This window comes from Euleptes europaea, chromosome 1 (assembly GCF_029931775.1).
Source record: "Euleptes europaea isolate rEulEur1 chromosome 1, rEulEur1.hap1, whole genome shotgun sequence".
Taxonomy (NCBI): Eukaryota; Metazoa; Chordata; class Lepidosauria; order Squamata; family Sphaerodactylidae; genus Euleptes; species Euleptes europaea.
In genome coordinates this window covers 79374-103758 of record NC_079312.1, presented here as the reverse complement: position 1 = coordinate 103758, position 24385 = coordinate 79374, and the positions used below count along the sequence as shown (strand labels likewise).

General features: G+C 57.2%; 1 protein-coding gene across 7 annotated transcripts in view; it reads left to right on the top strand.

Annotated features, from left to right (window-relative positions):
* The first annotated feature begins 647 nt into the window (after nucleotides 1-647).
* SYNGAP1 (synaptic Ras GTPase activating protein 1) overlaps nucleotides 648-24385 on the top strand; it is a 72301-nt gene continuing 48563 nt past the window's right edge. For all 7 annotated transcript variants that reach the window (XR_008933409.1, XM_056853177.1, XM_056853215.1 and 4 more), the window contains exons 1-2: nucleotides 648-708; nucleotides 12725-12843. Coding sequence is in view for 6 of the 7 variants with exons in the window: in XM_056853177.1 (XP_056709155.1) it covers nucleotides 687-708; nucleotides 12725-12843 (141 nt within the window). In the remaining variant the exon portion in view is untranslated. The remainder of the gene's footprint in view (nucleotides 709-12724; nucleotides 12844-24385) is intronic.

Below are 24385 nucleotides of genomic sequence, written 5' to 3'. Positions count from 1 at the left end.
CTCGCCTTCCCCCAAACGGCCGCGCTCCGGTCTGGTGCCGCCGGCAGCAAGAAGGAGCAGAGGCGGTGGGGGGGGGGGGCGCCGGGGCAGCTTCAAGGGGGGGGCTTTTCTTCCTTCCGCGCTCTCAAGCCCCCTCCCTCGCCTCCCCCCCCCACTGCAGCAGCAGCAGCAGGCGGCGTCGGTGGCTGGGGGGGGGCGCCTTTCGGAGGTGGGGGGGGGCGGCGCTGGGCGGCGCGGCGCCTGCTCTCGCCCTGCCCCTCGTGGCGCTGCGCTGCGCTGCTCTGCGCTGCGCGGCCCGCCCGCCCGCCGGTGATGCTGTGGCGGCTGCCGCTGCCGCTGCTGGAAGGAGAGGAGGCGGCGGAGGCGGCGGCGGCGGCGGCGGCGGCGGAGCCAGCCCAGCCAGCCCAGCCAGCGGGGAGGGCGCGCGGCACAGCCGGCCGGCCTGCCTGCCATCTCCGGCGGCGGCGGCGGCGGCGGCGGCTCCCCCCTCCTCTCCCCCCCTCCTCCTCCTCCGCAGCGCCTCCCGCTTCAGCACCAAGGAGAGCGGCCGGGCGGAGCGGCGGCGGCGGCGGCGGCGGTGCGGGGGAGGCCGAGGCGGGCAGGCGGCCCCCACCCCCGCGCCCCCCAGCCCCCCTCCCCTGCAGGCCGGTGGATGAGGAGCGGGCGAGCGGGCGGCTGAAGGCACCATGTCCTATGCCCCCTTCCGAGGTACCCTCCGCGCCCCCGGGTCTCTCTGGGTGTGGGGGGGGGATGCGCGCGCGTGCACGGGAGAGGGGGGAGATGGTCTTCTCGGCGGGGGGGGGCTTAGCTGCATGCGGGGGTGGCGGGTCGGGAGCGGGATGCAAAGGTCGGGGGGGCCGAGCTGGAGTCCCCCCCCCCTGCCCCGGCCTCCCTTGCCGGCGAGAAGGGCGGCTGGCCTCTTGCCCGGGGCGGCCCCCGGGCTGCAGGGGAGGCCGGAGTACCGGGAACGGAGAGGCCCTGCGGGGGGGGGGGTCCCCTAGGCCGAGGCCTGCCTCTTCCCTTCCGGGGCTCCGGGGATGGGTGGCTGGCCCTCCCCCTCTGCTCGGTTCCTGGCCGGGCCTTCTGCTCCGCCGTTAGCGCCCCCTCCCCCTCCCCTCCGCCCGCCGCTTTCCCGGCCGGTGGTTTTGCGGGTGGGGCGCGGGGCCTCTTCTGGCCACGCTGGACCCCGAGGGGAGGGCGGCGGAGCATCCCGGGGGCTTCTGCTCCCCCCTCCCCAGGCCAGGCCTGCCTGTGCCCCCTCCCCCCCAGCCCTGACCCATCGCAGGCACACTCCCCCCCCCCCCCAGTGCAGAAACCTGGCCGAGCCGAGCAGGCCCGGGCCGCGAGGCGCTGGCCCGTCTCCCCCCTCCCTTCCCCTCCCGGGCAGGCCGCCCCCCCGCCCCCGTTGGCGGGCACGCGCGCCCTTTCACACGCGCCCGGCAGGCAGGCAGGCAGGCAGGCAGGCAGGCGAGCGCGCCCGTCGCTGCACGGGCACAGGTTGTTCCCGCAAGGCGGGCACAGAACATCCTCCCGGCGAGGGGGCGAGGCGGCGGCGGCGGCGGGGCGGCGGGGGAGCCTGAGATGGGGGAGGCGGCGGGGCCGCGTTGGCCACGTGCATGTTTTGAGGAGGGGCACAGCAGGCTGTCTTGGCACCTGGGTCTGCAGATATGTCTCTCCCCCCCCCCCCGTAAAAAAATAACCCACCGCGCTGCCATTTCTAGCAGCTCTGATCTTGGGTCGCCAGCGGGGAGATGGGGGGTGGGGAGGTGCTGCTTCTGGAGAGGGGCTTGGGGGAGGGGTCCCACCGAGGATCTGCGCCGCGCCGTGGAGTGGTTGCCCCTCTGAAGCCGTCCTTTTCTCCCCGAGGAGCAGCCGGCCTCTGGAGCCTGCAGGACCCCCCACCCCACCCCACCCGGTCATTCTGGCAACCCTCTCTCTGGTCAACGGTTCCAGCCAATGACAGTGCTGTGCTGTGGGTTGTGTGTGTGTGTGTGTGTGTGTGTGTGTGTGTGTGTGTCTGTGTGGTGGTGGTGGGGGGGAAGAATGCCCAGACTGGCCCCGTCCTACAGCTCTTGTAACTTGGCTTGCGGGGTCAAGGGGCTGTCCCAGAAGCTCTCCTCTGCTGCAGCCAGGACCTGCTCTCTGTGGCTCCGGTTTTGAGGAGGGGGTCTCTCTCTCTCTCTCTCTCTCTCTCTCACCTCCTCTGTGGCCCCCAGATCCGCCAGCTTCCTGTGGCGGGGGAGGGGAATGATGTTGCCAGGCAACCCTGCTGGAGATGGATGCTGAGTGGGGGTGGGGGGAGAACAGCCCCAGCCAGCCCCGGCCCACCGGCAGGGAGTCCCTCGGGCCATCTGAGGAAGGGGGGCCGGCCCCCGGCCCCCCACACTGGCCTTCTCCCCGCCCCCTCTTCGCCCGTCCTGCGAGCTCTGGGCCTGTGGGGGAGGGGGGAGCTGAAAGACGCGCGGGGGGGTGGGATGGGGAGTGAAGAGACCCCCCCCCCGCTCCCAGGCCGTGGTTCCCTGGGCGTCATTGAAGGGCCCTGGGTGAGCCGCGGCCAAGGCGGGGCCTGGAAGGAGGGCGCCTTTGGGGCCCCTCCTGCAGGCGGGTTCTTCTCTCCCCCTTCCTCCTTCTCCTTGGGGACTTGTGGGGCCGGGCCGGCATGTGGGGGGGGGTTGCGTTTCTTTGCTCCTCGTGCACGTTAAGGAGATGGTTTCAGTCCGCTTGGAGGTCGCAGACAGAGGCTGGGGGGCTGGCTCTGGCCGCCAGCTCATTTGCATGGCAACAGAAGGGGGGGCAAGCCGAAAACCCGAGGGGCTTCCCCCCTGTGGGCTATGGGGCCGGCCGGGAGCCAGCCTGGGGGCCAGGGGGCATCTCCCCCGCGCGCTTTGCACCCGGGGCCGCTCTGGGATGGCGGAGTTTGGGGCCCCCTTGCCAGGAGGCCTCGGTTGGCGCCTTTGGCTGGGGCTCCTTCTCCAAGAGACTGACGCGTTGCGCCAGCCCCCCCCCCCGCACCCCTCCTTCCTGCGGGTGGTCTTTGGCGGGGCCCCGGCCCTGGCGGTGGGCAGTTTGGCTGGGAAGGTTTTCCTGCTGGCTATTTAATGAGCTGGTTGGGCAACAAGGCGCCCGCCTGCCACCCTTCCTGATTGGCACCTCCCGGCTGCCAGCAGGTTCCCATTTGCATGCAATTTGCATATCTCGCCAACCAGCCCCCCCTTTTTTTCTTTTTTGCAATTCGGGCGCGCGTGTGTGGGTGCTTGGCATCTGCAGGAGACGCTTCCCCTCCCCTCCCCTCCCCTCCGCCACGGCCCCCGCCTTGATCTTTGGGGAGGGGGGAGGTAGGCAGGCCAGGCTTCCCTGCCTCTGGCTCTTGTCTCCAGGTCCCCCCTGGGAGGAAAGACCCCCCTCCCCCAGGACTCAGGGGCAGCTGCCTCCCCAGCCCCCCCCCGCCTGCCGCTTCTGCAGAAGCCCCCGTCTTCTGCTTGCTTGGCAAGGAGCCCACCCCCCAATGCCTGTCCCGGCTCTGGCTGAGCAGTTCACCTCTCTGGGACAGAGCCCTTTCAGAGGCAACCTGTGTTGGTCCGCAGCAGAAGAGCCAGGTTCGAGTCCAGGAAAGAGAGCGACAAGATTTTGGCGCTCCAGGCTTTTGAGAGCCAGAACCCCTCGGGCTCCTGGGCTTGATTGCATCTGCCTGGGCCTTCCACAGGCTTCTGAGCCAGCGCAGAGGGGGGCATCGGGGATGACCCTGGGCTTGTGGCATCTTCTGTCCAAACGCGGCTCAAGGAGGTCAGGGGGGCAGGTGGGGGTACTGCACAATTGGCAGCCACAGAGAAGGCATTTTGGGTATTTTTTTAGGAGGGCTCTACCTGTGACCACCAGCCTGGCCGGCCCCTCCGTGTCTGGAGCCCCTCTGCAAACAGCACTGGTCAGGACAAAACAAACCCCTCCCCTTTCACCTGGACCTCTGCTAGGCCTGCTTCCGCAGCAGCTCAGCGGGGAGGTGCCTCTCTGGTTGCCCCTGGGCGGTGGCAGGAGCCTGGTTTCTCTCTGGCCTGGCTGGGGTTGCGGGCTCCCCATGCTCGTCCTGCTGCTGCCCAGGCCTGTGGCCGGACGGCAGGGCGGGGAGTCTGAACAGAGAGGAAAGGGGGGCCTGGCCAGCAGTTGCTTGTGGGCTCCCATTTTAGCCCTTGAGGGTTAGTGTTTGTAAGAACATAAGAACATCAGAGAAGCCCTGCTGGGTCAGACCCAGGCCCATCAAGTCCAGCAGCCTGTTCACACCGTGGCCAACCAGGTGCCTCTAGGAAGCCCCCAAACAAGACGGCTGCAGCAGCATTTATCCTGCCTGTCTTCCACAGCACCTCAGAGAATAGGCCTGCTCCTCTGATCCTGGAGAAGATAGGTATGCATCATGACCAGTATCTATTTTTAATAGTAGCCATGGATAGCCCTCTCCTCTGTGAACATGTCCACCCCCCTCTTCAAGCCTTCCAAGTTGGCAGCCATCACCACATCCTGAGGCAGGGAGTTCCGCAGTTTAATTATGTGTTGTATGAAGAAAGACTTCCTTTTGTCTGTTTTGAATTCTCTCCCCCTCCAGCTTCAGCAGATGACCCCACGATCTAGTATTGTGAGAGAGGGAGAAAAGCTTCTCCCTGTCCACTCTCTCCAGTAGAATCAGGACATCTGAAAGGAAGCACTTCTTTACACAGTTAACTTATGGAACTCCTTGCAACAAGATGCAGTGATGGCCTCTCACTTGGTGTTGGAAAGGGCCTTTGCGTTGCAGTTGACTTACGGTGACCCTGGGGGTTTTCAAGGCAAGAGACGCTCAGAGGGTGGTTTGCCAGTGCTGGCCTCCATCAGGGACCCTGGACTTCCTTGGTGGTCTCCCATCCAAATACTAACCAGGGCTGACCCCGCTCAGCTTCTGAGGTCTGACGAGATCTGGTCAGCTGGGGGCCCATCCGGGACAGAGCAGCACGACCTTGATGTGGAGTTCATGACGGCCATTGCGCTTCCGTGCCTCTGAATGGATCCAGCCCAGGAAGTCCTTCCAGACTTCCCCTTCCTGCTCCGCATCTGAATTTCCCCGCAGGCTAACCAGAAACAGGCAAGAGCAGGCAGCATGGCGGACAGCTTAGAGATCCAGGTCCCCATTCCTGCTCAGCTTGCTGCTGGGTGACTTGGGGCCAGGGACTCGCCAGCGTGTAGTGGTTAAAAGTGGTGGTTTGGAGCGGTGGACTCTGATCTGGAGAACCGGGTTCGATTCCTCACTCCTCCACATGAGCAGCAGAGGCTAATCTGGTGAACTGGGTTGATTTCCCCACTCCTACACATGAAGCCAGCTGGGTGACCTTGGGCTAGTCACAGATCTCTCAGCCCTACCTACCTCACAGGGTGTCTGTTGTGGGGAGAGGAAGGGAAGATGATCGTAAGCCGGTTTCCTAAAGTGGTAGAGAAAGTTGGCATATAAAAACCAGCTCTTCTCCTCCTCCTCCTCTTGGCTTAGCCTACCTCATAGGGTAGTGGTGAGGATTTAAAGGATGCTTCCCTGAGCTCCTTAGAGGAGGGGCAGGATCGAGAGATGGGGTGGGGGGCTCACAGGGGGCCTTTCTCCTGGCATCCTGGCTGGCCCTTTGGCCTCTGCCCCCCACCCCCCAAGCTTGCCTCTTCGGTCCCTGCAGCAGCATCTGCTCAGGTGAGAAGGGGCCCAGCCGAGAGGTGAGGTGGGGGAAGGGGTCCTAGAGCTGCCCAGTTGAGCCCTGGCTGTAGTTCACAAAAGGAGGAACAGGAGCATGGTTGGGTGGGGGGGCCTTCGTCTGGCACAGGCCGTGCCCACAACTCTCTGCGTCTTCCACAACAGCCTTCCCAGATTCCGTAAAGGTAAAAATGGTACCATTTGGACGAGGAATCCCCTGGCCAGAAGCCCGCCCCCCAGTGTTGATCCTGTAATGCTCCGCTGGGTGGAACTCAAACACCCCCCCCCACAACATTTGGCTAAGCAAAAAGACGGTCACGTTGGATGTCCCTGAATTTGAGCAGGAAGGCCTCTCAGGAAATAAATGACTAAAAATTCAGGCATGCACAAGAAGGGGGTGGGGCAGGAAGGAGGAATCCATCAGCGACATTTCAGTCACCCCCTGCCCCCTCAGGTGTCCATGGAGTTGCTCTGACATTGTCGCAGGGCTCTCTTTGCTTTGGGGGGAGGCTCAGGCCCCTGCAGCGTTCCCCTTGGAGGAGGAGCACTGCCATCCGCCTTGGTTTTGTTCAGGAGATGCTCAGAGGAACTAGTTTCTTCACATGGTCCAGGTCCCATGGTTCAGGTTTCTTCACATGGTCATGAGCTGGTTCCTCAGTGGAACAGGCTTCCTCGGGAGGTGGTGGGCTCTCCTTCCCTGGAGGTTTTTAAGCAAGAGGCTAGATGGCCACCTGACAACAAGGCTGGTTCTGTGACAGTAGGCAGATTGTGAGAGGGAGGGCACCTTGGCCATCTTCTGGGCATGGTGTGGGGGTCACGGTGTGTGTGAGGGTAGTTGTGAATTTCCTGCATTGTGCAGGGGGTTGGACTAGATGACCCTGGTGATCCCTTCCAACTCTATGGCCATTTATGCTTGGTATTTAGCAACACGTTCCAGGCTGAAGAGCCCTGCATATTTATTTATTTATTAGTTTTTCAAGCTGAACTGTCATTCAGGAAGTGACTGCGAAGCCGGCTCATACCTGCTTCGCATTTCTTAAGAGCCCCTTTAACGTGACTGGCCTTTTGTACTTGTTCCACCCCAGCACCGAAGCATTTACTGAGGGAACCATGAAAAATCACAAGGAGGAGTGAACGTGCCACAGCCCTTTTGGGTCCCCAATTGGCCGAGGGTTGGACTAGATGACCCTGGTGGACCCTTCCAACTCTATGATTTTATGATCTATGAATCAAATAAATAAGTACGCATGGGAGCACATGGAGATTCCTGCTGGATCCGACCATCAAGTCCAGCATCCCGCCTCACACAGCGGCCAACCAGTTCCTCTGGAGGGCCAAATGGACAGGGCACAGAGGCCGAGTCCTGGCACTGGGATTCAGAGGTTGACTGCCTCTGAATGTGGAGGCTTCCTATAAGACCAGCAGAAGAGCCCTGCTGGGTCAGACCAGACCAGGGAGGCTCCCTCTAGTCCAGCATCCCGCCCCACACAGGGGCTAACCGGTGATTCCAGAGGGCCAAGAACAGGGCTTGGAGGCCGAGGCCCCTCCCCCACCTGGTGCTGCTTGTTCTTGGAGTGGTGTTGGTTCTTCTCCTTGGTACCAAATTTTTTGGGGGGGGATCGGGGGGGGGTTCAGCGTTGTCCACAGACCTTGAGTGCTTAGGTAAATTTGTTGCAGCTGGATGGGGGGTGGTGGGGAAGGCACATGCAAAACCCACCAAAGCAAAGCCCCCCCCCCATGCGGATTGGAAGGGCGGCTCTCCGGATCCAGAAGTTGGGCCTCTTGCTGGGCTGGAGAGAGAAACTCCAAAATGTGTGCGCCATTTGGCCAGATGCAACCTCAGAAGGGGGCACTGTGTGCGTGCGTGTGAGAGCTGTGTTTGCAGGGGGGCCATCCAGCCCCCCTTTCTAGCCTTGCCTCCACTGTCCCTGGGGCCTGACCCCCAGTCCACCTGTCCTCTGCCTCCCCAGACACCCCCCTGTCCGGATCCACTTTGAGAGTGGACGCTGCGTGACACAGCAGTTGGGGTATTTGGCATAAACCCCCACCCCCCTGTCTGGTTCTGGGCCTCTCTGACTTCCTGGTCTCTGTTCAGACAAGGGTGCCAGAGGCCGTGCCCAGGGTGGGTCTCCAGCCGGCCAGGCCTTGAGGGCAGCTGTGATGTCACAGGGGCCTCCGGGCTGGCCTCTAGGGTTGCCAGCTCCAGGCTGGGGAATGCCTGGAGATTTGCGGGGGTGGAGCCTGAGAAGGGCGGTGCTTGGGGAGGGGAGGGACTTCAGTGGGGTATAATGCCATAGAGTCCAATTACCAAAGTGGCCATTTTCTCCGGGGGGGGGGAATGAATACTAGTCGCGATGCATCCCTGCCCTCTCCAGTGACCCCAGGAGCCGGCCTCGGGCATGAGGGCTGTGGGAGGGCGCTGCTGCTGCCTTCCGCCCGCCTCCCAGAGGCCCTGGTTGGGCGGCTGTGGGGACCCAGTGCTGGACGGGACGGGCCGGGCCTCCCGGGGGTGACCCACCCGGCAGCAGGGCCTTTCCGACCTTCTGGTGGGGACGGACCTCTGCTGCCTGGAGGGCAGCGGGAATAGCGGGAGATCTCCAGCCACCGCCTGGAGGCTGGCAACCCGACTGGCCTCTTGGCTCCTCTTTGGCGGCCCCTCTGCCCTGGGAGCCTTCCCCCCTTCCTCCTGCTCAGGGGGGCCGCAGACAAGGGCGGGCGCGGGCCCCCCCCCCAGGAGCAGCCGAGGTCCCCCCTCCGGCGGGGCTTCTGTCGCCGGAGCGACCTGCCCTTCAGGACCCCCCCTTGGTGGGGAGGAAGCAGCCCCGCCGCCCCAGCGTGTGAGTGGGGGGGAGGGGAGGGGACACCCCTTCCTACGTACTCCAGAGGGACGGGGAGGGGGGTTGGTCCAAGCCAGGAGGCCGGCAGGGGATCCGAGCCCGGCCCTCCCAGATCGTGGCCCCACACCGGAGCCGCTGCCCCGCGCCGCCGCCTCTCTTGCAGCCCCCCCCCCCCTCCACAGGCCCGAAGCGAGACCCCCGAACCAAAGCCACGCGGAGGACCTTGCACGAGCCCCCAGCCCCCAACCGTCCCCACGTGGCGCCGCCTTCGGAGGTCTCCAGGACTCTTTGTCAGGTGGGCGTCTGGTATGAAAAAGTGGGGCGGGGCGAAGGAGGGGAGCTGTTGTTTCAGGCCAGGCTGGCCGTGGCTCTCCAGGACCCAGGGAGGGTGGAAGGGATGGCCCATCGCCAGGTAGGGAGAACCAAGCAGACACCACTTTGCCAATACAACAAAGTTAGAAAATGGGTATTACTTCAACATTGCAGCTATGAAGATACATCTTGGACTTTGAGATGAATTTATATACGTGTAGGATTGATTGTATAGATTGTTTATCACTTTGTGACATATTGAGATTTGGTAGCTTTTGAATAGATTATTTTGCACCCTATGCTATAGTTGTGTCGCTCTTGTACCCAACCTCCAGGTAGTAGCAGGAGATCTCCTGCTACTTCAACTGATCTCCAGCTGACATAGATCGGTTCACCTGGAGAAAACGGCTGCTTTGGCTGTCGGACTCTATAGCATTGAAGCCCCTCCCCTCCCAAACACCACCCTCCTCAAGCTCCGCCCCAAAAACCTCCTGCCGGTGGCAAAGAGGGACCTGGCAACCCCAGGCCCAGGTGGAGAGGCAAGACATGTCCAGGTCCCCTTTGTGGTGGTTCACGGGACGAGTCTGTGGCACCAAATGGAGTATCGGGTCCCTCAACATTTGGCTGAGATGAGAAGAGAAACAGGGTGGTCCTTATATTAACACAATTAAGAGATTGATTGAGGCAATGTGCAGGGTAAAGAGCAACATTACCCAGTGGTGGTGGAGGCAGAGAAATGGTTCGTGGAATTGCAGGCTGCAAGCTCCCAATCTCACTCCCGCCCCTACCCCGGCCCCCTCAGACGCTGGTAGCTTCTTTAAGAGGAGAGTGGACATGTTCAGGGAGGAGGGGGCTACCCATGGCTACTAGTCAAAAGGGATACTAGTCGTGATGCATCCCTCTTCTCTCCAGTTATCAGAGGAGCAGGCCTATTATGTTAGGTGCTGTGGAACCCAGGCAGGATGGTGATTCTGCAGTCAAAGTCTTGCTTGTGGGCTTCCTAGAGGCACCTGGTTGGCCACGGTGTGAACAGACTGCTGGACTCGATGGGCCTCCTGGGTCTGATCCAGCAGGGCCTTTTCTTATGTTCCTCCTCTGGTTTTAGGTCAGGATTTCAGTGGCTGTGGAGGGGGGCCACCAGAGAAGGGCCTCTCAATCAACTTGACTTTATGCCGAGCTCCATTCAGACAGAAATGATGAGATAGGAATTTGTGAAGTGCCGGGTGGAGATGCTGGTTCCAAATTGCCCCCCTTGTGAGGTTTCTGGAGGGCTTGAAGCAAGAGGAACACGTGAACTGGGGGGGGGAGAGGTCCTGGCACAGGGCATTGGGCCCCTGTGTGTGTGTGTACGCATGTTATGTGTGCGTGTGAAGGCATTTTATGGGTCTCAGTTGGGTTGGTTGCTGCTCCTCCTGATTTTTCTCCCCTGAGGCATCTGGGATTTTTGCCAGGAGCCTCTCTTGGCTCTTTCTTTGGAGAGGCAGGGATGACTGAAATACAGTTGGGAGGAAACAGTCCCCAAATCATCTGAATTTGCTTTAGAAATGAGCATATTTTTTTCCTAATTGGGATTTTTTCAACATTCCCAATTATAAATGGTGATATTTAAAATTGGGGAGGGAGATGATAGAAAAATGTTGAATTTGGCAAGTTAGAATCTCATGGCAAATTCTTTGCAGAATTGCGGGGTGGGGGGAGAGAGAGGTGAGGGTGCGCGCCCCCCCCCATAAGTCTGCCTCAAGGCCCCCAGACTGACTGTTGTATCCGGGCACTTGCAGAAGGTGTGGTGAGGGTACTCGGAACAAGCAAGGGACAGAGAGATGACTCTGGGGCAAGCAGAGTTTACGATGGGCATCCGTCTCCGCGAGGGCCTGGCGAGGGCTGAGTGGCAGGGCATCTGCTTGGCGTGCAGAAGGTCCCGGGTTCAATCCCCAGTAGCATGTACAGTGAGAAAGAAGGAGGTGGGATTGGCTGATGGGGAAGGGATCTCTCCGCATGAGACCCTAGAGAGGAGGAGAGACTGCAGGTGGGGGCTGATTTGGTGGAAGGCCGCTTCCTGCATCCCTGTGAGGCTGGTCTCTGAGGCTTTGTCCAAGCATGGGGGGTGGGGTGGGGAAGGGGGCAGGAGGGACTGAGCCCTTGGATCTGTCTGTATCTCCAGGTGATGGTCCAAAGAGATGGGGCTGAGATCGCCCAGACGAAACTCTCCCCAGGAGCACAGATGCCCTGAGGCTGCTGACAAGCGCTGAGCCCCCCTTTTTTTCTCACAGGGGAGGGGCTTCACTGCACTCGTGTTTTGCCGTACATTTTAGGGATCTAAAAATATCCCACGCTCTGCACGTTCGGAAAATCAAAGCTCTGGTTCCCTGATGTCCGTATCAGAAGGCGTCCTTGGAGTTTCTTATGGGCACCTGCAGCAGAGACCGGCCCCCTGTCCCCTGCCCCCCCCACTGGCACCAGTCCCAGGCTGGTGGCTGGGTCTCGCCACCAGAGGGCAGCGCCCCCCCCCAGCACAGGCCCTTACACAACTCCCTCACCCTCCGCCCCCGCAGGAGGCTCTGAAAGGGAGGCTCAGAAGCCGGAGGAGGAGGAAGGCAGAAGGGCCGAGTCCAGACTCCTTGGCCACAGGGTGCTCTTGAAGCTTCCCATGAACAGGGGGCATCTGGGGCTCTGTGCAGCAGGGAACTCGCTCTCTCTCTCTCTCTCTGTGCCACCACCACCATGCCAGCTGGCTGCCTGTCTCACTACTGCCTGTTGGCACCTCCTAGGCTAGTGGAAGCCAAGCCTTTGGGGGAATGTGGGTGCCACATCTCCTGAGCCCTGGAGAGTGAGCGGTGTGCGCGTGCAAGATGGTTGTTTTTTTCCCCTGTGCACCCCCCTCCCTGCACATGCCATCCTCGGGTAGGTGGTTTTACCTCTCAACACAGAGGAGGTGGAAAGAGACACATGAACACACATGAAGCTGCCTCCTGCTGAACCAGACCCCCCTTGGTCCATCAAAGTCAGTATTGTCCACTCAGACCGGCATCGGCTCTCTAGGGTCTCAGGCAGAAAAGGGTCTTTCCCATCGCCTACCTGCCTGGTCCCTTTTGTTGGAAAATCTGCCCTTCTAGGACGGTGTCACTTGCCTGCACATTGAGAGGGGGAACTGACCACAGAGTCAGATAGGGAACTGACCACAGAGTCAGATAGATAGACAGGTCAGGGGGAGGTCATCTCTAGTTACACCTTGCCCTCATTTCCTGCCCCTTTGATGTTTAGAGGATGTATTGTCAGGGAAACTTCCCCTCTCTCTCTTTTTCTCCTTGCCCATCATCCAAGCAAGATTAGAGCAGGGTGCTCCACACGATAGATATTCCAACACCTTTAACTGGAGATGCTGCAGGGGATTGAACCTGGGACCTTCTGCATGCCAAGGAGATGCTCTACCACTGAGCCATGGCCCTGCCCCAGGGCTAGCAGTATGGGGGGAGGCAGTGCAGCTTCTGGGGAGGGGGGAGAGATTTAGATCAGAGAAGTGGCACAGGGGAAAGGGTTAAATACGCTTCCTTCCTGCCTTGTGGCCAAAATACAAGCCTCCCCCCTCCCCCACTGACCCTAAGCCGACAGCTGCACTTAAGTTCCACCAGGAGATGGGGGGGGGGGAGCTCCTGCCCTTCCACCTGGGAGGGTGTTGCTTGGGGTGGCTTTCTCAGAGAGGGGTCCAGGCCTGATGAGGGGGTCTCTCAGAGCCCCAGAGGTCGTCTGTCCCCCCTTGGGGTACTGGGGGGACAGGGGGGCACTGCAACAAATGAAAAAGGAAGTGCATGTGTGGGGGGGCTTGAAGCGCTGGGGGAGGGGGCTACCTGGGTCTCCTTAATTCTTCCCTTTCCTCCTGCAGATGTGCGAGGAGCCCCCCTGCACCGCGCCCAATATATGCACTCCCCTTACGACCGACCCTGGAACCCCCGATTCTGCATCATCTCCGGGAACCAGCTGCTGATGCTGGATGAGGAAGAGGTGAGAGGCCCGGTGGGGGAGGGGAGCCCATGTGGACCGACCACGTGGGCCCCGAAGCAGGCAGGCAAGGCTCCTGGGGGGGGTGGGGCTGGGGGCAGGTCAAGGCCAAGAGGAGACCCTTGCCCTGAGAGTCACTGTCCCTGGGCTAGCCAGCAGGGGGAGGGGGCTTGCCCATCCTTGGTATGGTGCCCACCCTGCCCAAGTGCGAGAAACAGCTGCTGGGGCGCAGTGGGGTGGGGAGGAGGGAGGAGCGACAGCCCGCCTGTCCTTCCCCGGACATCAGCGCTCCCTGAGCTCACAGGTGTGGGGTTGCTCGAGGCCTTCAGTGGGATACCATACCCCCCCACCCCAAACCCATAGCATGCCAGAGTGCCTAAAGGCCAGTAGGAATCTCCCCCACCCCCAAGTTAACTTGGTCACCTCAGTGGGGGCTGCCATGGGGCCAGATCCAGCCCCCAAGCTCTTTCCATCTGAGTCGTCATGACACTCTGATCTCAACCCAAGGGCTGCCAGCCTCCAGATGAGGCCCTGGGCACCTCCTGGCAACTTAACCTGGTGTCCATACGACAGAGATCAGCTACCCTGGAGAAAAGGGCAGCTTTGGAGGGTGGTCTGTATGGCATTATAACCCCGATCTCTCTCCCTTCCCCAAACCCAGCCCTCCCTAGGCTAGGCACCAACACCAAATCTCCAGGAATTTGCCAGCCAGGCGTTGGCAACCCTAGATGCCCCAGAGGCTCAGGCCCTCTCTCAGGCTGAGATGCCCACTGAGGCCTCTTGGGTTCCTTCTGGCGAGAGAGTCCACCCACCCTTTGCTCTGGGTCAGGTGCCCAGGAGGAGGGGAGCAGCAGCCCCCTCCCCAAGACCACCCCTGCCCTGGCTCCTCTTGCTATGCAACAATGATGCCCGTTCAGAGGAAAGGCTGTCTCTGCTCTGCGGGGCTCTGCTTTCCAGAAGGGCCAGACCTGTCGTAGGCCGGGGGGGGGGGAGAGAGGACAGGTCTCCTACTGCTCTTGCTGTGGCCCTCTCCCACGAACAACGCCACTCAGTGGGACCCTGCCTCTGAACATGGAGGTTCCATCGAGTCCATGTGGCAGACAGCCATCGACGCACCTCTCCCCTGTGACGGTGTCTCTTTTTCAGTGGGCAGCCATCGCCACACCCCGTGGCCGTGAATCCCACAAGTTAGTTACTTTCTGAGTGAAAAAATGCTTAGAAGGACAGGATTTGGAAGGGGTCTGGGACACATGAAGCTGCCTCGTTCTGAAGCAGAGACCCTCTTCGGTCCGTCAATGTCAGGACTGTCTGCTCTGACTGGCAGTTGCCTCTCCCGGGTCTCAAGCAGAGATCTTTCCCCTTCACCTATGACCTGATCCTTTCAGCGGCAGATGCCGGGGACTGAACTGGGGACCTTCTGCATTCCAAGCGGTCACTCTGCCACTAAGCCACGGCCCCTCCCCTCCCTCCAAGCTCTGGCCTTAGAGGTCGTCCTACCTGACCTTCAGCTCCGTCCAGGAAATCTAAAGCTAGCGCATCCCTGAGAAATGGCTGCCTAGACTCTGCCTAAAGGCCTCCTGCGTCGGATGGCTCTCTTGTCTGTCTCTCTCCCCCCGCCCGACCCTGACCCGGCCCGGCAGTTCTACTGTTGAACGGCTCTTGCTGCGAGGTGTTTCCCCATGATGGCCAGCCCCGATCTACCCTCCCGTCAGGGCCGGTCTTGCTCCCCCTTCCCTGAGCAGTAGGAAACAAGTATGTATTTATTTATTTATATTCATTTTTTAATTTCCAACCCGCTCTGCCCTGGCCAAGGCCGGGCTTCAGAGCAGCTGACAACGTTATAACGTCAATACAAACATCAGCGCACTAATACAAAACACAAAAATAATTTACCATTCAAGCCTAAATCATAATTCTAAAATCCAGTTGGTGCATAATTTGTACCACACAGGGTGGTAGCCAGCCTGGGGGAGGAGGGTCAGGGCCCCCAGTTGATCGATTCAGTCAAATGGAGAAAGGAGAGGGGGTAGCCCCCCCCTCCGGGGGGCAGCCGCTTACGTAGCTGCAACGGGGCCATTCTCTCTCCCTAGATCGTCTCCTGGCGAAATTTCCCCCAGGTTCCTTCAGCCTTTCCTCACAGGAGCTCTTTTCCAGCCCTTCGGCCATCTCCGTCCCCCCTTTTCAGAACACATCCTGATTTGTCTTCACGTGGGGCCTCCAGACCTGGACCCGGGACCCTGGGTGAGGTCTGACTGAGTGCCAAGGAGAGGGGAGCTCTTCTCCCTTGTGGCCGGGAGCCGGACCTTGCGTTAAGGCAGCCTCCAACAGACCGTGCCCTTTTTCTGCAGCCGCCTCACGTGGCCGGCTGCCACTCAGCTTGTGATCAGCTTCAGTCTTGACATCCTGTGCTGTGTTGTTCGAGCTGGGTATCCCCCACTTGATACCTGCACATTTGATTCTTTTTACCTGAACGCAGAGGTTGGCATTTGGCTGGATTCCATTTTGCCCGTTCCAGCCCAGCTTTACAGCCTGTTGAGGTCAGTTTGAATTTTATTCCTGCCTTCAAAGACATTGGCTATTGTTCCCATTTTAGAGTCCTCTGCAGCTTTGGTAACAATTCCCTCCAACTCTGTACCCATCATTGATGAAAACGTTGAGGAGTATGAGTCCTCCAATAGAGCCCTGTTCCAGCCCACCCTCTACCCCCACACACACTGAGACGTTTCTGCAAAGAGACGAAATGCTGCTGACGATGCACGCGCTCCTGGAGGAAGGTTCTCTTGCAAGCTGTCAAGGCCCCCAGACAGGACCGTGCAATCTAGCCCACATCTAGCCAGGCGGTTCATTCCCAACATTGTCCAGCGCTTCGCTGGAACCAGGGGGTAGATTCTGTCCTCAGCACTCCTGCAATCCTCTGGACCAGCAAAGTGGTCAAAAAGAGGGAGAAGGGTTTGTTCTGGGCACATCTGTTCTGGCTTCTGCTAACCAATGGACTGCTGATTGACCTGCCACCTTATGGTCTGAATTGTCCTTGGGAATGAAATCCAAGCAAGAGGCCTCAATCTTCCTTCCCCCCCCCATCTGAAGATTTGGACAATGGTTTCTGTCTCCAGTCTTGGGGCACCTCAGTTGGTCCTCTTGGATTTGTCAAAGATGGTAGGCAGGGCTTTTGGTAGATCAGTGAGATCCTTTGTGTGTGTGTGTGTGTGTGTGTGTGTGTGTGTGTGTGTGTGTGTGTGTGTGAAGTGCCGTCAAGTCGCTTCCAACTCGTGGCGACCCTGTGAATCAATGTCCTCCAAAGTGTCCTATCTTTAACCCCCCTTGCTCAGATCTTGCAAATTGAGGGCCGTGGCTTCCCTTATAGAGTAAAATCCATCTCTTGTAGGGCCTTCCTCTTTTCCTGCTGCCTTCCACTTTTCCTAGCATGATTGTCTTTTCCAGTGACTCTTGTCCTCTCATAATGTGACCAAAGCACGACAGCCTCAGTTTAGTCATTTTAGCTTCTAGGGTCAGTTCAGGCTTTTAATCTATAACCCACTGATTTTTTTGGGCAGTTCATGGTATCCGTAACACTCTCCTCCGACACTGCATTTCAAATCTACTTTCTTCCTATCAAGCTTTCTTCATTGACCAGCTTTCACACATTTAGTACACAATTTATCTGGCCAGACGACTTGAACAAGCTGTGTTCCTGGAGCAATTTCTTTTTTTGTGGTCAAGTTACAACCGACTTACGTTGGCCCTGTAAGGTTTGCGAGGCAAGAGACATTCAGAGCTGGTTTGCCCCTGCCTGCCTCTGTGTAGCAACCCTGGACTTCTTTGGTGGTATCCCATCCAAGCCTGAACCAGGGCTGACCCTGCTTAGTTTCCAAGATAAATAATTCTCCAGTCTCTCCACCATTCACCACACCTTTGCTAAGTTGGACACAGGCCTCTTTCGACTGAGGCAAAATAGGAGTTGAGCAGTTCCATCTTCCCTTTGTCACTGGCTAACATTTCACTATCTTCGCAGAGCAGGAGATTTTGAGTTTCAGTCTTCTAGGCATCTGTCCCTAAAAGTACAAGTTACTCATCTGTAGATCTCCCACATGACCTGGCACTCCTCCTTTTTCCTATACACATCCCTCTTTAATTTTCAGCTCAAACACTGGTTCGTTTAGACATCTGTCATTTTTCTTTATCATTTGTATTGTTTTCAGTTACATGATGACTCAAGAACACCCCTGCAGGGTTGGGCCAGTGGTCCATCTTGCCCAGCATCCTCACACAGTGGACAACCAGTTGGCCAGGAGAGCCAGCCCACAGGGCATAGAGGCCAACGTCTGTCCTGCATCTATATCACCCATCAGTTTCATTGGATGCCCCCTGAGTTCTAGTACTATGGAAGAGAGGGGGAAAGCTGCCCTTACTCACTTTCTCCTCCCTGCTGAAACCTTCCCCGGATGTTGCCTCCTGGCACTGGGGTACAGAGGTTCACTGCCTCTGAACTTGGAGGTTCCACATGGCTAGTAGCCCCTGAGAGACCTCGCTCTCCTCCATAAATCTGTCTAATCTCCCATTAAAGCCATCTGTGCCCTTGGGCAACCGCTACATCCTCTGGCAACAAATTTCACATTTTAATCTCTCGCTGTGTAAAGAAGTATTTCCTTTTTGTCTGTCCTGACTCTACTGCCCGTCAGCTTCATTGGATGCCCTCAAATTCTAGTACTTTGGGAGAGGGAGAAAATGTTTCTTTGTCAACTTTCTCCACCCCGTTCTCCACCCCTTGCATCATTTTATAAATCTCTGTCATGTCCCCAACCAGTGTGGTGTAGTGGTTAAGAGCAGTGGTTTGGAGTGGTAGAGTCTGATCTGGAGAACCCAGTTTGATTCCCCACTGCTCCACATGAGTGGTGGAGGCTAATCTGGTGAACTGGTTTCCCCACTCCTACACACGAAGCCAGCTGGGTGACCTTGGGCTAGTCACAGCTCTCTCAGCCTCACCTACCTCACAGGTTATCTGTTGTGGGGAGGGGAAGGGAACGGGATTGTAAGCCAGTTTGATTCTGCCTTAAGTGGTAGAGAAAGTCGGCATATAAAAACCAACTCTTCTTCTATTTCTTCGTCTTCATCTCCTTTTCTAAACTGAGAACTCCCGTACTTCCCTCATAGGGGAGGGGCTTCAACCCCCTAAGCATCTTGGTTGCCCTCTTCTGTATTTTTTCCAGCTCTGCAGTATCCTTTTTGAGAGATGGTGAGCAGAACCGCACACAGTATTCCAAATGAGGCCTCAGTGTGGCTCGATACAGAGGAACTGTAATAGCGAGTGTTTTATTTTCAGTCCCTCCCCTAATAATGCCCAGCGTGGACTTTGTCTTTTTTGCCACGGCCACTGAGTCAATGCTTTGTTTGAACTATCCGTTACAAATCCAAAGAGCTTCTTAAATTTCAGCCTCCTGTAGCTCCTCACAATCTATAATTTGTCACTACGCTGCTCAACCCCAATTCCAGAATAATTTATGAACAAGTTACACAGCGCTGATCCCAATAATGATCCTTGTGAGATCTTTTGGAAGTTCGAGTATGTGGATGTCTCCTCCATTGCCCTCATCCACCTGCTTCCTGACCCTCTGAAAGAACACTAAAAAGTGGGCGAGGGAGGACTTCGCTTTGCAGAATCCAGGCTGATTTTCCCTCGGCAAGGCTTGTTCCTTGATGTGCCTAATAATCCTTTCTTTAATAAGTGTTTGTACTAATTTTTCTGGAACAGACCTTAGGCTACCTGTGGTTTTTGGATCCCCTCTGGACCCCCCCCCTTTTTAAAAGGCTGTAACACTTTTTGCTTTCTAGTCTTCCAGTGTGGAGGCTGATTTTAGGGACCATTACTCACCCCACATTTTCCACAGGGCAAGGGATGCAAAGATTTCATTGAGCTCCCCTGCCATCATCTCCCCCTCCTTGGCTATCGAAGGCTGAGCCACCTCCCTGGCTCGTTTCCTGCTCCTGATATACTTGAGACAGGACTTTTTTGTGACAGTAATCACTGGTACTGGGTACCGGCACCAGTTTTTATGGGGCTTTCCCAAGTCCTGATCCTCCTGTGCCGTCCCGTTCCACACAGCCAGAGCAAGAGGGGGGGGGGCGCTCAGGAAAACCCTAGTGGGGGGTCTGCACTGGGAGGGGGGAATTGGTGCAGTGGAGCACTAGCACCTTTTTCTTTCCTTTGTACGAAAAGCCCCCCTGTACTTCGAGGAATGCTTCCATTGCGCCTCCCTTTTTAGGAAATTCCACCTATTTCTGACTCTCTTCTCTGACAAATTATTCCTTTTGTCTCTCCTGGATCCATTGCCAATTAACGTCACTGGGTGTTCTGGAGTTCTAATGTTAGGGGAGAAGGAGAAAAATTCTTTATGCAGTTTCTCCACTCCATAAATAGAATCATAGAGTTGGAAGGGACCACCAGGGTAATCTAGTCTAACCCTAACTCACAACTACCTCCTCCCCCACACACCACTGCTCCACGTCCAGAAGATTGGGGGGGGGGGAGAATAATTGTATAAGCTTCTGTCATGTCCCCTTTTAGTCATCTTCTAGCTAAAAAGCCTGCTGTAGGAAGGGGGTCTGCGACACCTAAAATTACCTGAAGAGGAGAAGACTGAGAGGGGATTTGATAACCATCTTCAAGTACTTAAAGGGCTGTCATATACAGGATGGTGCTGAGTTGTTTTCTGTTGCCCCAGAAGATCAGACCAGAACCAACGGGTTGAAATTAAATCAAAAGAGTTTCCGTCTAGACATTAGGAAGAATTTTCTAACAGGTAGAGTGGTTCCTCAGTGGAACAGGCTTCCTCGGGAGGTGGTGGGCTGTCCTTCCCTGGAGGTTTTTAAGCACAGGCTAGATGGCCATCTGTCAGCAATTCTGATTCTATGACCTTAGGCAGATCATGAGAGGGAGGGCATCTTGGCCATCTTCTGGTCATGGAGTAGGGGTCACTGGAGGTATGGGGGGGAGGTAGTTGTGAGTTTCCTGCATTGTGCAGGGGTTGGACTAGATGACCCTGGTGGTCCCTTCCTGATTCTATGATACCTCGGTTGCCCTCTTTGGCATTTCCCCCCAGCTGTGCAATATCCTTTTCAAGGCAGAGTGACCAGAACTGCACTCGGCATCCCACACCCAGCTGCCTCAGGGCTTGACTATGTGGGCTGTTTTGTTTGCGGCCCCTCTCCTGACAATCCCTGCCCCAGAATCTGCCTTTTATCACCGCTGCCACACTCGGAGGTGACGTTTGCCCTCGAGCCGTCTGTCCACTGCACCCCCCCCCCAACGTGCCTTTCCTGATCCGTTCTTGCCAGTTCAGTTGCGTCAGAGTCACCTGGAACCTAATTTCCCATTGTGGCTTTTCTTACCCAGGTTGAAGAAATCATTTTGGAAGGATTCTCACAGGGTGTTATCTGCAAACTTGACCCTATCTCTGCTTACTCCAAATTTCTGGATCATTTATGAACAGATTAAATCTCATCATTGTGGGTGAACAGAACGCTGGACTTGAGGGCCTGTGGTCTGATCCGGCGACTCCTGCAGCTCTGATTCCTGTTGTTTAACTAGTTTCTAACCCATGGCAGAGATTCCAGCAGTCTGCCATGTCTGTCTAGCTAGCTAGCGATCATCCGCTGTACGTTTCTTCCCAACAAAACTCGGGACTCGGCTCACAGAGATGAAAAGTGTCCAGCATATGCTCACGCCCGTAGGATTCTATTGCAAACAATGCAATATAAGACAGCCTCAAATCTCGCTGTAGGTCAGCCAGAGTGAGAGAGTCTGGGGGCTGCTGCCTTTGTGGTCAGGGCAGAGCCAAGGTTGTTGGCCCTTCAGTCCGGGTCTAGCTGTCCCCCTACCCCCGGTTCAGGCTTAGTCGCCGGTTATGGCCCTTAAACGCGGCATTTCAAGGCAGATGTGGTGTCTCAGGGTAGCTCGGCACTCGTGTGGCCTGTTCGCCAAAAGAAGAGCTGGTTTTTATGTGCCTATTTTCTCTACCTTTTAAGGAGACTCAAACCAACTTACAATCGCCTTCCCTTCCCCTCCCCACAACAGACACCCTATCAGGGAGCTGGGGCTGAGAGAGCTCTAAGAGAGCTGTGACTAGCCCAAGGTCACCCAGCTGCCTTCGTGTGGAGGAGTGGGGAAACAGACCCAGTTCACCAGATTAGCCTCTGCCACTCATGTGGAGGAGGAGTGGGGGAATCAAATCTGGTTCTCCAGATTAGAGTCCACCACTCCTAACCACTACGCCACGCTGGCCCAGGTGCAGCAAGACACGCACACGGCCCTTCTTTTGTCTGCATTGGTGTGGCACCCGCGGGAGCCCAGGGGGCGGTACTCCGGGGAGGTGGGGAGGAGGGGAGGTGAGTGAAACGTCTCAGCAGGCCTTGGCAGGTCTCATCTCTGAACAAGGGGGCCTAGGTGTGCTTGCCTGGGAAGAAGCCCCCCCCCCAGGTAGATCCTGCCCACTTTCCCACTCAGTCTCCCCTCGCACCACTCCACACTGCAGCAGCTCCTGCCCCCCTGGCTCTCCTCACCACCCCCAGCCTAACCTTCCCATACAGCCAGTGGGGAGACCCTTCCTCTCTTTTTTTACCAGCAGAATTACTGGTTGGATCCACCGCAGTTCCACCCACAGCTTCTCCAGCTGAGGAACCGCAGGAAGCAGTGGCGGCAGCTGGGAAAAGTTTCCTCTGCCCGAGATTCTGGAGAGCCACAGCCCATCAGAGGTGGGCCAAGGGGGTCTGCCTCGCTGTAAGCCCCCAACACAACAGCCTTTCTGTCACATAGAATCATAGAATCAGAGTTGGAAGGCACCACCAGGGTCATCTAGTCCAACCCCCTGCACAATGCAGGAAATTAACAACTACCTCCCCCCAACGTCCCCAGTGACCCCAACCCTCCCCCCGCCATGCAGGATCCCACAATCAAAGCACTCCCGACAGATGGCCATCCAGCCTCTGCTTAAAGACCTCCAAAGACGGGGACTCCACCATCCTCCGAGGCAGCACATTCCACCCTCGAACAGCCCTCACCGTCAGGAAGTTCTTCCTGATGTTCAGGTGGAATCGCTTTTCTCTTAGTTTAAATCCATTCCTCCGTGTCCCAGTCTCTGGAGCAACAGAGAACAAGCTAGTTCCCTCATCAACATGACATCCCTTCAAATATTTAAACATGGCTATCATGTCTCCCCTCAACCTTCCCTTCTCCAAACTAAACAAACCTAACTCCCTGAGTCTCTCCTCATAGGGCCTGGATTCCAGACCTTTGACCATTCTGGTCGCCCTCCTCTGGACATGCTCCAACTTGTCAACATCCTTCTTAAATTGTGGAGGCCAAAATTGGACCCAGGAGTCCAAGTGAGGTCTGACCAATGCAGAATACAGCGGCAGTATTACTTCCCTTGATCTAGACACAATACTCCTATAGATGCAGCCCAGAATTGCATTGGCCTTCTTAGCCGCCATATCACACTGTTGAATCATGTTCAGTTTGTGGTCCACTAAGACTCCCAGATCTCTTTCACACATACTGTTGTCAAGCCAACTCTCTCCCATCCTGTACCTGTGTCTTATGTTGTTTCTGCCTAGGTGAAGTACCTTATACTTCTCCCTATTGAAATCCATTTTATTGCTTATGGCCCAGCTCTCCAGTCTATCGAGGTCATTCTGAACTCTGACCCTATCCTCTGGGGTATGGGGGTGAAGCTGAGGGAAGGGCTTGCCTGTGGCTGCTTCCACGCAGTCTGTTTCCTCTTTCCAGGTTCTCTGCTTTGCTCCAGTCCTGTCCAAAATGGCTTTTTTATGAACTTCTCTGAAAGACACAGGCCAAGAGCCTTTGCACACCATCTGGATGGGGACAGTGTGCATAGCTTAAGGCCCTGCCCACCCCAGCCCCATGGTCCATAGGGCTGCCATTTTGCTGGGGGCAGTATCAGAGGGCTTTTTGGTGGCTTTTTAAAAGAGGGTGGGGGGAATCCTGTTGTACTGGAGCACAGTAATGTTATGACAACCGTTTGCCATAATTGTCACAATCCTGTGATTTCTCAGCTTCCAATTGTAAAAAAGTACATCTCTGCCCCTTTTTGTTGTGGAGCTGTAAGGGGGAAAGTGCAGGCTGTTTTTTTTGTCCAGATTGCTTGTAAGGGAGTTGAAGCTGCAAGACTGCTGGAGGTGGGGCAGGAATTCAGTGCTCAGCCAATCATGTTGATACCTCATGACCACTGCAAAGGCTTGCAGTGGTGGTAGTGAAAGGGAGCAGGAGAATCTTTGCCCTGTCGATGCTGCCCAAAAGCCATCCTAACCCACGTCTGCAGCAGAGGCGATATTAGAACCCCTGACCTCCCAGATTAGAACGCTTCATCTCAGCCCCTAAGCGAGGCCAGCCACTTTGTGTACGCGCAGGCAGGTATTTGTGCTCTGGTGGACTCTGGTCTCACTGCCCTCCTTCCGTGTGAGGAAAGGCTGAAGAGTCTGGGGCTTTTCAGTTTAGAAAAGAGACGACCACGGGGGAGACGCGACCGAGGTTCCTAAAATTATGGGCAAGATAGAGTGGGCAGAGAGCGCTTTTTCTCCCACTCCCAAAATACTAGACCTCCAGAGCATCCGGTAAAGCCGATGGGCGGTAGATTCAGGAGGGACAAAACGAAATACTTCTTTGCACAGTGAGTGATTAAAATGTGGAATTCGTCACCAGAGGACGTGGTGATGGGCACACAAGCATCGACAGCTTTCAAAGGGGATTGGACAGATTCCTGGAAGAGAGTTCTCTCAGTGGCCCCTAGCCACAGTGACTAAAGGGAACCTCCTTGTTCAGAGGCAGTCTATCTCTGAATCCCGGTGCCAGGAGGAACCGCTTGGCCAGGGTGTGAGGCAGGGCGCTGGGCCGGATGGAGGCCTCCCTGGTCTGGTCCAGCGGGGCTCTTCTGAGGCTCTTTGTGCTGGCCACACAGACACCCAAGACGCATCCGTCCGCCTGGAAGGTGGCTGGCAGCTGGGGTCCCTTGGGAGGGAAAGTGGCCGACAGGGCAGGAGGGCCTGGCATGGCGCTTCCTTACTCCCCTGCAGACCAGCAGCCTCAAGGGGCTCCTCCTCTCTCCCCTCCCTTCTTTCTTGGCATCAGAATCCCCGCAGAGCCAGGCCGGGGGGGGGGCTGTGGACCGGAGGGGGCCCCAGCGCATCGGGCTGCTTGTGCTGACCTGGCTGGGCCTTGGGTTTTCCGAGGGGCGGCCCTGTTAGTCTGTCGTGGCAAAACAAAGCGGGGAGGCCAGGGCACCTTTCAGACTGACTAAATTTATTCCAGCACAAGCTTCTGTGACTCAGAGCTTTTGGATCCTACAAAGAGGAACTCACGCCCCACATTTCTAGAGGGGAAATTACCAAAGTGTGGAAGGGAGAAAGGGGGGGCACGATAGAGGTTTGCTGGTTTATGGCCCCTGATTCTTCGGGAGTTTCTCACAGGCACTCAGGGACCCCACCACCTCCAAAGCCCTCCGGGCGTGGGTGTGGTGGGGCAGAGAAAGCAGTT